Here is a 12,608-nt window from a genome sequence, read left to right on the forward strand (position 1 = left end):
CTTTTTTGCCCCTAATTCCTAAATGGTTTGAGCCATAACCCCCAAAAGCCAATCCTATCCATCCCTTTGTGGTATGGAAACTTGTGGTATAATTTCAGAGAGATCCATACACTTAAACACAAGTTATTGTCTGGAAGTTACAAAAATGCTTATTTTTGGCCCCTAATTCCTTAACTGTTGGTACCATAACCCCCAAAATCAATCCCAACCTTCCTTTTGTGGTATTGAACCTTATGGTAAAATTTCATGGAGATCCATTCACTTAAACTAAAGTTATTGTGCGAAAACCAATGTGTCTTCGGACGATGACAACGCCAACGTCATACCAATATAGGACCGCAAAAATTTTTTGCGGTCATTTAAACAAAAACTCAAGAGCATGCTTACAAGCCTATTCTATCATATCTACCAGTGATTGTGACTTTAATCAATAGAATAAATAAATCCTAAGTGTAGTCTGAAGTCTTATATCTGCAAGTTTATTATGCAATTCTGTGAACTTGATCTTTGACCACCAACTTTGAAATAAACCAAAATTAACCTCTCAGCATCAAGTCTGAAGAAGATAGCAAAACTCAAGCTATTTCATATCTGCAGCTTCTGATACTCTGAAATCGGATTCATCTTCTTTCAATGAATTTTGTTAATACCAAGTTTTAAAACTTAAAGCAATCCTTATCATAAGTTTTCTCATGCATACAGTTGTTCTGGATACCATCATGTGACACTAACCGTTTAGACCTCTAATTTTGTAAATAAACACTTTTCATTTTTGTACCATGACCAAACACTGTAGCAGGTTCAATAAAGCTTTGATGTAAAAAGTTTTTTTTTCTGCCAATCTATAACCCTTGATCCATTGTTTTAGATTACTTAGCACTGTGCAAAGTTTTTGGGAAGTTCAATCCAGAACAGCTTAAGCAATGCTGTGTATTACAGTGTTTTATTGACAACTCATGCGTTACAGTTGTGTTTCTACTATTAAAGTTTTCCCCAAAGTTTATACATTAACCAGGACCGAATGTATTTACAAAGTCATGTATTTGTTATAGAATTTTCTTCCAGGGAAATAATACTGAAACACTTATGATTAGCTAAATATTTTATTATAAAATTCATAGTCAACATATATGTATTTAATAACAGCATAATATTTAATATTTTAAAAAAGAAATTCCAAATGATATCTTAATATGTTCAAAAATAAAATGTACACACAAATCTTGATACCTTCCTTTTATTTTTTTATGAATTATGTATACAACTGTAAATTTCAAACCCTTTTTAACACATTTTGAATTTTATAATGAAGGTTGATAGTTGATACTATTATTTAACTGAGCAAGTAGCAACTACTGTGGATATTTTAATTTATTAATTAGTCACTATCACATATTTTTTTTTTATTTACAAATAATAAAAAAAGAATAAGAATTAACAAATTCTTGAAAATACAAAAGCTTACATTTTCCTATCAAATCTCGAAGACATGATATAGCAATACACAAAAGTTTAAATTATAAATGATAAATAAACAAAATCTGTTATATTTCTGCACAGGGAAAATGGCTTTTCCAGTTTCCATAAAAATAATTAAACTGAATGTTAATACAAATCTACAAGTTTTTACACTATTTTTTTAAACATCAAGAAAGGAAGAACATTGTCAGTACCCCCAGTTTCTTTTTTTTTTTTTTTTTAGCGTGATTAGTCTGAGAAGTCTCCTTAAAATATGAATGTCAAAGAATTTCTTCCCTTGTAATAAAATTCAGAACCCCTAATATCTTGAAATAAAATACAAAGACTTATATTTCAATTGGAAGTTTTAAATTTTAATGTATATCGTTATAAATATACATGCCTATCTACTTTGATAAACAATCATACTGACCATCAATGACAAACAACTTATTAAATGTAAATTATGCAAATACACTCTTTCATGTTCATACATAAAATTTTATTAACATATACAAAGAATTGTAAACAATATCTTTTCCTTTAAATAAGTACATGATAATGAAAATAAATATCTTTTTCATCTTTTCCACAAAGTTAAACAACATGTATAAATTATCATTTAAAATACAATTTGTAATTATTTCAATGGTGCCATGAAATCTCACATAAAAAAAATATAAACATACATTTGAAGCTGGATTTTTGAACCCTTTCCATGAAATAAAACTTTCTATAGTTACCGGTAAACTCTCTAAAAAATAACAGGTGATTGAAGCTTTTTATAGTAAAAATTTCATTTAATTCAGAATATTGAACTGAATTTGTCTCTTTTTCATCCTTTGAGTAATCTTAATGTCCAAATTATTGATGGCCTTTAAAGAATGTCATTGAAAAAGGTCCCTGATGTTAAACCAAGATGACTTTAATCCAAACCACATCATTTTTTAACAATAATTTACACATATGTGGTACAAATATTTGTTGTTTCTTTGTGCTTTCAAGCTCAAATAAAAATGTCATAGATCTAAATACAATTTGTAATCATCACCACACATTGTAATTGTCACCACACATTGTAATTATCACCAAACATTGTAATTATCACCAATCATACTGATGTCTGTCTGTAGTTCTTTGTCTCTATTATCTTTTTCCCACACATTGCACAAATACCTACAAAACATAGAAACTGAAATCATATATTGCAACAGAGTCAAGCTGTTTTCCCTTTCCATATTACCAGTATGTGAAAATGCTAATGATGAACTGGATTCATATACTTTTCCAAACGTCAATTGGTTTTATTTATGCATGTTTAAAAGAGGAATAGACATTATTAGCAGTCAAATTGTTTTCTTTAAACATTATATGATGATCATGTTATCATTTGCATTGAATTTTAAATGACTATGTGGGCATGTTGTTTGAGTTTACTCAATTTATGATGCATGATAATTTTTTATTAAGAAACAAGAATGCTTGTCCATACGACGAAATCCTCTGCTTTCACTATCATATCATAACATAACATAATGTCCCCTTATACAATGTGCCATAGTCAGGGCATAACCAAGGAATATACTAGACTAGGCAATGGAAAAAAAAATAATACTACTTGGATACAATTAGTGAGTCATTCATTTATGTTTCTATTACAAAATAGTGCAAAAACTTACCTTTTTTGTAGGCACATCCTAAAAATAAAAGATCATATGATATTAATATGTTTCAAAGAAACAATGTAAAACAATATTTTAAAAAAATAAGTCAGCACATGTACTGATTACATAAATAAAATAAAATTTCTCAAAAATCCAGGCAGATGCTGCAAATACATTAAAAAAATTTGTATATATATTCTATCATACAAGTTCTTGGTTAACTTAATCATATTCCATAAAAATATAATATGTAGAGACAACAACATCTGGGTTACCGCAAGGTGATAGTTTTATTGAGTCTACATGTTTCGCCACTTACGGTGGCGTCTTCAGGACAATTTAAACATAGAAAACAAATACTGAAGTACATAAAATGCGGTGCATATGGGGTTACAAAGGTTAACAAGACGTAACGTCACAATAATTGATTTGACAACTTTAAAATGAAAGTGAAAGTAAAAGTTAATAATGCATTGTCAGTGTCTTTTCCAAAATGGACAACACCTCACAGGACATTCCGTACCATTCCAAAAGGCTTCACTCGGAAAGAGGTACTACTTCCAATTGCGTCGGGAATGTTGTAAGATGTATGGTAGTCGCACATGTAGGGCATGGTGGAAGTTGTGGTGAATTGGTTACATTTTGCGGTTGTGGTACACTATCCATGTTGCAAGTTTATTTCAACAATAATTAACTTTCACTTTCATTTTAAAGTTGTCAAATCAATTATTGTGACGTTACGTCTTGTTAACCTTTGTAACCCCATATGCACCGCATTTTATGTACTTCAGTATTTGTTTTCTATGTTTAAATTGTCCTGAAGACGCCACCGTAAGTGGCGAAACATGTAGACTCAATAAAACTATCACCTTGCGGTAACCCAGATGTTGTTGTCTCTACATATTATATTTCCATGAGGTTTTAAGACAACCGCAGCATACTTCGGTATCCATCTTGGTTACTCTACCAGCTTTTCCGTTAGAAGGTGTTGGTTCACTCGTCACAAAATATTCCATAAAAGTTTAATTGATTGATCATATGAAACAGGGAATAGAAATTTCATTAGCTAAGTAACCCTTGTAAGTAACCCTTGCTGCTGAGTCAATGCTGATTTAACCCAGCTTATTTTATATAACAGTTTTATTAAGTTGTGTATCAATTCACAAAAAAATGTTGGGTATTACAGTAAAACCAAAATTGTTTATCTGGAATCATTTAAATCTAAGGTAAGGTCATACAAATCTAGATGATTCACTTGAAATAAAAGGATATCTATATCTAGATATTGTCTTTTTAAGTCATCTCTTCCTCTAAACAAGGTTCCATTACTTATCCAAGAATGAACAGTAAAATTTTGACTCACCTTGGCAATAATGAGATCCTTTCTGATGAACTGAAGATCTACATATTTTACACTTTGCAAATCCTTCATATGGAGCAAATCTGAAAAAATAATACTCAAAACTTAGTAATTTATCAACTTAAAACAAATCCAGGGTTCTCATTATAAAGGAATTTTAAAGCCATAGCCATTGTGAGTCCAACAGTGAGAAGATGAAATTTTACTGCTATATCATTTATTATTTCAATCCCCATGACAAAATAGAGCAAGGAATTGACATCAAGTTTAGACTATTTTTTGTAATAAAATGATGATATTTGTGCTCAGTTGATACAACATTTTACAATTTTGATGCATCTTCAGACTCACCAGTTTTGAAAATGATGAGTTTAGACAGATTTTCCTGAGTCCAGGACTCATGGACTCGCCATAGTAAGAACCCTGCAAATCAGAATAATCTGTAGTATTTAGACTTGAAACCACTTATCTGTTATCCAAATTATGCAAGTAACTTTATAACAAGTGGTTAGATCTGTTGAGATTATTACTACAGCTTTTGAAAATAAAACTATAAAAACAGAAGTTGAATTCAAAATTGCTAAATGCTAATACAGAATAAGGTAAACCAAAGGTAAAGCTATCTGTGTCAAATTGTTCCACTTTTGATTTTAAAAGCTTCATTTTTTTCAAAGTCTTATGAGATTATCTAAAATAAAACAGACTTCTTGCAAGGAAATTGGTAACAAAATAAAACACAAATGTTCAGTCATTAATTGGGTTTGGTATAAGTAGCTAAACACCCAGTGAAATAAAAAATAATTGACAGCCTGCAATAAACGATTTGATTTATTATGACTTGGAAAATGTGATAATAATGACTTGCATTTGTATTTCTTTGGATGTGTTTCTTTCAGCACAAACCATAATTATTTTACCATGGAACATACCAGGGAAAAAATATGAGAATGTATTAAACAGATAAATAATAATTTAAGAAGAAAATGAAAATCAAACAGCTGTTCATTCAACTTCTTTAAATGATTTTACCTATTTTTCTTAGCTGTTAGAGCTTTGTTTTCACCAATCTTTCTTCCTCCACCTTCTGAAAATAGTGAATACAAATGAGAAACATCAGTCAATTCTGTAATCTCAATTGAATTACATGTACATGTGTAATTTGCTGAGTAAGACTTATTTTCCTCTCTTTAATCTGTTTTCAGTTTGTCTTATATCATGCTTATAGGCCATTCATTATCATCTTCCTCCAATCTTTTCAATCAAAACTGAAAACCCGATTTTGACAGAAATTTACAATATAATAATAATGTGTTATCAAAATAAATTTGCCCCCAAAGTCCAATATTTTGAAGTTGTCGGCAAATGCACTGACTTATTAACCTTACTGTGTATGATTAAATATGCATGTAACTATTAGAAATATTAGTATGTTACAATTGAGCGTGTTTAATGACTATGGGACTAACCAGTTATATTTCTGGCTCCTGTTTTCCATGGGTCTGGTGTTATTACTTTTCCAAGTTTCTTCTCACCTTTAATTAAAAAAATATATATATTCAGAAATCCATGTACAGTATACATGTATGTATATACATTGTATATATAAAAAGCATAACTAATCTTCTTGTCAAATTAGTTTTTCTTTCAAACTGCAGGGAAATGATAGATGTAATGACATAACTCTCACACATTTTATTATACAAATTTCATTATTTCAGTATGTTTTTTATCTTTTGAACAAATTTTTAGGAAAGGTCAGGGTTTTTTTTCAGGTACAGTTGTGAATTTTGACAAGTCTGTGCCACACACTCTGTGCAATTGTTTAATTTCACAAAAGTGTGTGTATTCATACAATTATAATGTGGTACTTTAATTTTCATATTTCACGAAATTGCATGGAAAGTAACGATGATATACGACATGTATGAGAAGACAGTTGTCAGGATTTCCCTATAATTTCTATCAGCATGCGTGTAATACTTACACCGTTTACTTGGTTCAGTGTGGGTGAGGAATGTTTAGAAACCTAAGCTATTAAGATTTCTGATGAACGAGTAAAATGTCCTTACACAATAACTGTCGCGATTGCTAATGGAAATTTTATTAACTTACATTTTTCGCAAACCATCGTCGTTTGTTTTTGTTTTCTTCAACTGTTAACTGTCACTAAATTCTTCCATAGAGAGCGATATGATTTTTACATTGTGCAAAAAGTACCAGTAGCAATGCATAATATTTAAACCAAACCCGGTAACCCGGTTTACGGAATGTTTACCGTAAATATTATTATAAAAAATATGATTATTTTCCCCATCTCTTTTTTTATTACTAAGCAATTGACAACTTTGACACATGTGACAGAACAAAATGGAGATGAGTGGAAGGCACCAGAGAGACAGAAACCCACAATAAATACTGCTTTAGCCACACAAAAAGGTTCATTTATCTAACACAATTACAAAAGTCGAAAAAAATGGACGATTTTTTTTTATATCGCTTAGATAGTTTTAATCAATAAATAGCATTTATTTTTTTTTATAATTCCTGTACCAGCACCAGAGTAAATCGATAAACACACACATTAAATTTTTAAAATACCACTCATAACAAACTTGAAACTCGCCATGCTTTTACCTTTCCTATTGTCAAGTTAACTTTCCCAAGTTCCATTGATGGAAATCTTTTAATTGCTCCTTGAGAGAATCTTTAGAGTATGCTCATGTTTCAACTTAATAAAAATAAGGAGATGCCGAGTACGATTTCTAATGAGACAACTAGCCACCAAAGTTCAAATCAGTGAAGCCAGGATGCATCAATTAAAGGCAACAAAACGGCGTTCAATCATGAAAAAAACCCATACCGTATACGTAGTCGGCTATGAAAAGCCCCGACATGAAAATTATGAAACAATTCAATTGAGAAAACTATAGGGCTAATTTATAACAAAACAATTTACGAAACCCAAATATGAGTAAAATATTTTTGATACTTGCAGTTATGTTTAAGATTTCATTGAACGTATTTTTTTCAGGGTTGAGAAATGATAAAAAGGGTTACAGTATGGATTCAGATATCAAGTTGCCAAAACTAAACGTTTACTAAATTTTTATCTTAAAACTATGGATTTATTTCGTATCTACTGAGAGGAGTCTGGGTAAGCTTGTAAATCGTATTTCATACGCAATTTTTTGCTCGTATCATTTATAAAACAAGTTTAGGAATTGTCCTTCATATCATAACATACCTCTTATATCCACACTCTAGGAGTTTGAGCTATATTGCATCTACCTTGTCCGTCAGTCCGTCCGTCTGTTCGTCTAACAAATATCTCCGTCACACTTTTGTCAGATACTACTGAACAGTTCGGTCAGATGCCTGACAGTGGTCATTTGTAATGTGTGAATACTTTTGTCAGATTTCTTCAACCGTTTGCCGATACATTGTGTCTGACGTTTAAAGGGTGTTTTGTATCGATTCTTTAGTTATAGTTCTAAGCAAAAATACAAGTGTTTCTTTTCTTTTTTTCTTTCTCTGTTGACATTTTGTACTTATGAACTTTTAGCATTGTCTTCAATGAGTTGTTGTATGCAATATACTCCTATGCACAGTCGCCGATATTAGATCATAGGACAGCATGGTTCTTATATAAACAGATTAAGTACTGTGAGAAAACCTTTTGTAAAATAAGTCAAAGGGATGTTTTGTCCCGTTTTATATCTCGTTACTTTACTAAATGGAAACGGGAGTCTGAGTCATAATACATTCTTAATTAAAGAAATCTTGCATTTTAGTTGGAAAAGTGAACGTTTTGACCTTTAGAAAGATATTCTCCTTTGTTTTTTAATCTATATAGTTTAGTATGTCGATGAATAAGCATTTTTGACGTAGGACTGTTGTTTATTTACTTGGGAAATTGTGAAGTTTCTTTTTTATAACTATAACTATTGTACAAATTTATAATTATTTAAAGTTGTCGTTGCATATCTTTATTGCGTAAACCCCTGAGGGTTTACGCAGTATATATTGGACGATGTCCGTAGTCTTTCGGAACACCGGATGTTATTCGGAATACATCTGTTCTTTCTATGACCACCTTTCATATACATGCGCAATAGCTTATTAATTGTCCTGTTGAATAAGCATTAGCATTTTAAAGTTGATATAGAGATATGTTACATCTGATGCGAAATTTATTATGATGCAAGCTACTTTAATAAGCATTTGAATACTTCATTGCACGCAATTATTATTACAAGCTGCTAATATTTACCTACATATATGCGTACTTATTTTAATTAGAGTCTAACGTTGAAACAAGCTGGTTTAGATATGAGATAAGATTTCATGTAAACAATGCGATTTATATTCGGAACGAATCGTTAAAACTAAAATCTATAAAAGAAGTATTACTAGCATTTCATTTAAGATTTTGAGTCTAGGGAAGATGTACTTGATGTACAAAGCAGGCTAATTCATTTTTTTTATACTGAAATTAAACTGAAGAAGTCTTTCTTGCACTTTATTAAAATTTTACGTCTAGAATAGACCAAGGACGTATATAATCTATTATACGTCCTTGAATGGATGTAAAAAACGAGGATTTTTCGAAAAAAAATATCGTTTATTAAAAATAACGTTTAAATTAATTATGAAAGTACATTGCAAATTGAAATACAGTTATTTTCTTTGTTTAAATATTGCAACATTATTTCCTTTTTAAAAAACAAGGAGGTTATTATATATTGATTAAAATAACAAATCAGATTGTTATAGGTATATCTGGATCCTTTTTCGTTATTAGAATGGGAATACATAGATATTGAATATGAAAAAAAAACTAAAACTGAAATCTAAATCTAAAATATATTTAAAAAAAAAAATACATTTGACCATGCAGATGAAAGAAATAATACTTCAAGCAATGAAATAACGAATTAAATGTGCCGCTTTAATTACGATCGATAACCTTAAAATTAATCATGCATGCAATTTCAGCAGACTTAACAGGGTCAGCGATAAGATATCAAATGTCTATTTATAGACACCGAGTGATGACAGATGCAGGCAGAGATAAGAAAAAATAATTTCTATTTATAGTTATCTGGGCCAGGGAACAGATTATCTAACCTGTAGTAATTAAGGCTCTTCAAAATGATCGTCAAAATAAAAAAAAATAATTATTATTTATCTTGAAAACGATCAGATGATGAATTTTCGGTTCTAATATATTAAATACGAAAATGTAAAATAGTGCAAGGAGATTTTGAAAGACGACAGGATAATTGATACTTAGGTTTTATGCATGTAAAATAGTTTTTAGGAAATTTTGAAGTTTGTTTTATTTATGTTATATTTTTATAATTTTGACCATATGTTGACCACAAGTAGCAGAGCTTTGTGTGACCATTGTGATAATGTACCGATGCAAACGCGTTATCTAATTAATTAAAAGCTCCTGGTCAACTGTTCTCATAACTGTGTAAACTAAACTTTCTCTGATGTCTTATATAACAGCTACGGTGTATGGGTTGTATGTATGTACTCCTATTTCTTTTTCATTCAAAAAATGCTTCAAATCAATAGTTTTACATGGCTGGTCTAACTGTTTGTATTTTTTTCATTTTTTTCCTTTGGGGATAAAGTAAAAATGGTCAGGTGCAAATGCTATGGATATATTTTCAATATTGAAATGCAAATCATTATCTATAACTTTTAAATGTTCCTGAAATTTATCATAATCGCACTTAAACAAATTACTAGAAGTTTGTTCTTCCTTGCAAGTGTTTAAACACTCACCAGAGCCATTAGTTTTACCTTCTTTATTGTTACCTATTTTGCTTTTCTTATTTCTTCTTAAACTTTCGTTTGGGACTCTGTTGTGAACTTTAAAGACTTTAAAAAAAGAGGTTTGTCATCTAAAACTTTTAAGAGCACAAAGCACACAACTTAAAATTGCCAATGCTTACTACCCTAAGCATCACAAAAACCTTGCAGAGCAGGTGTAAGGATCTTAATAATGAACAATATCAAGCCATTGTTCAAATAACCATGAACATATCTCAAATTCCAATAAAAACAGCTATTAAATTTCACGTATTGCATTTCTTTTTTTAAGCACAAATATATATAATCATTAATTGATTAAATTTCTTCACATTTGTATTTGAACATAAGCCTAGAAACTAACTCTTATCTAAAAAAAACAATTATCTAATATTTAATGCCAAACAAGCATTTGGGTTTACGATTGCATTTCTTTTTTTAAAGAAAGCAACTTGTATTTATATATTATAACTTATTATATTTAGGAGAGGACTATCGAAGTTGTGGTAACTTGTGTCTGATCCTTTTTGTTATATGTAATAGCACATAAAATATGTTTAAATGAAATGAAATGACAATTAAAAACCACAAGTCGAAGAAAAATAAACATGACAGGAAAGAAAAAGAAAAAAAAACGACGAAAAGATGATAGTCTGCAAAACAAATGAAATAAAGGACGAGCAGTACGTTAAAAAAAAACGTGAGTGATTTCAGATGCGTACTGCGAGCATTTTTGATACAGTATTATCATTAAATATGGTTTTATTTGTATCTGCGATGATATATATTATACCTAATGTCTCTAAAATGTTTCATAAGTTATCGAAATACTTATGAAAAAAATGAATAGCTCTGGTCTGGCAGTGGATTCACATCACTTTATAAATTAATGACATATACAAGTCATGTATGTGTATCAAATTATTTGTTTCTTCAATTTTGTAAATCATTGTTGTAAATTGTTTTGCTCTTCAATTGCTCTTTACTGGGAATAAAACATTCGATATCTTACATTTTTTAAATCAAAAGCAAGCTTATATCATATTCGCACTTCGAAAAATGGGTCTACTTTGTGGTGCTCGATAGATACCAATCACACAAATATTCAAAAATACCAAAACGTCTGAAACTATTGTTACATACATAAAGCATGTAATAAAAGTCTGAGCAAAAGGCTAAAATTAATAATTTCTAAATAAAACCATCAAAATGACGCCAATGCCAACCAAGGAAAACATTGGGAGGATTACTTGAAAATAAACCGAAAAAAACCCCTCTTTTTTGTCAACTGAATTTTCAAGAATCAGTATTACCAAGCCATAATACAAATGGCTGACTAGTAGTCAATCCCCAGCAGTGACATTGACTTAGTGATAATGATAAAGAATTACAAGATGACACATTATTTTGAGTCCATAAATGAAATAATCCCCACCTTCCGATAGGGAAACTTGGCAGTTTCCTTTTTTTTTTCTTTCGTTCTTCCATTCTTTTGTTTTCTTGGGGGTGGGGCCTTAATATTTCTCAAAATACAGAACAGTTGAGCTGAAACCTTTTCTATAACCAAATAAATAAAAATGTTCACGATGTACATAATAAAGACTCAAAAATGGTATTGAAAAAAAAATGGACGAACTTGACTCATTAATTCAATTCGTATGAAAATTATCGAAACAAACTGAGGATGAGGTCGATCTCCCAACTCAATAATACCTATGTCAATATTTTGCCGACAAAGTGACCAACATGTTTTCGTTGTCAGACAAGAGTATTGTATTTAAAAGTATTTTAAATAAATTGACAGCACGCAACCATGACTAAATTTCTAAATGAACAAAATATTACGAAATAACCGGGTCCGGATTATGGAAGACTTCAAGAGGCACATAAGCAGTAGTTTTGTGAGTACAGTAAGCAGTTTTTAATGTGATCTTTCTCTTTGTTGTTTCTTTGGGGGAAAACGGTGTTTAATTGAAGATGAAGTGTACAGACATTTAAAAGGTACAGTAAAAAGTAATATTATCAAACGTAGACAACACACAGAGACAAACATAGAATAAACGTTTAAATTAATCAGTATAAAAAAACCCGGGTGAATCGATAATTATGTATATATATAATAAAGACATCAAATTTTATGTTGAAAATTAATATGTAAGTTTTTGGTAGAAACGTGGATAGAAAATCTAGTGGTATATTCCTTGTGCTTCTAGTCTCTAATTTATCATTTGATAAATCAACACCCCTCAGTTATACATTTACTTTTTTCACCATGTACCTTTTTCTAACGTTTCGCAAACTGT

General features: G+C 30.2%; 1 protein-coding gene across 1 annotated transcript; it reads right to left on the minus strand.

Annotated features, from left to right (window-relative positions):
- Positions 1–1,089: 1,089 nt before the first annotated feature.
- LOC127698914 (cysteine-rich PDZ-binding protein-like) lies at positions 1,090–6,702 on the minus strand. Its single transcript, XM_052202648.1, has 6 exons — positions 6,595–6,702; positions 5,949–6,014; positions 5,512–5,566; positions 4,486–4,565; positions 3,138–3,155; positions 1,090–2,634 (listed from the first exon to the last, which is right to left on the minus strand). Exons 1-6 carry the CDS (start codon positions 6,608–6,610, stop codon positions 2,570–2,572), a joined length of 300 nt encoding a protein of 99 aa, XP_052058608.1. The 5' UTR covers positions 6,611–6,702; the 3' UTR covers positions 1,090–2,569.
- Between the last annotated feature and the right edge of the window lie 5,906 nt (positions 6,703–12,608).

This window comes from Mytilus californianus, unplaced genomic scaffold, assembly GCF_021869535.1.
Source record: "Mytilus californianus isolate M0D057914Y unplaced genomic scaffold, xbMytCali1.0.p SCAF_4, whole genome shotgun sequence".
NCBI classification, from domain to species: domain Eukaryota; kingdom Metazoa; phylum Mollusca; class Bivalvia; order Mytilida; family Mytilidae; genus Mytilus; species Mytilus californianus.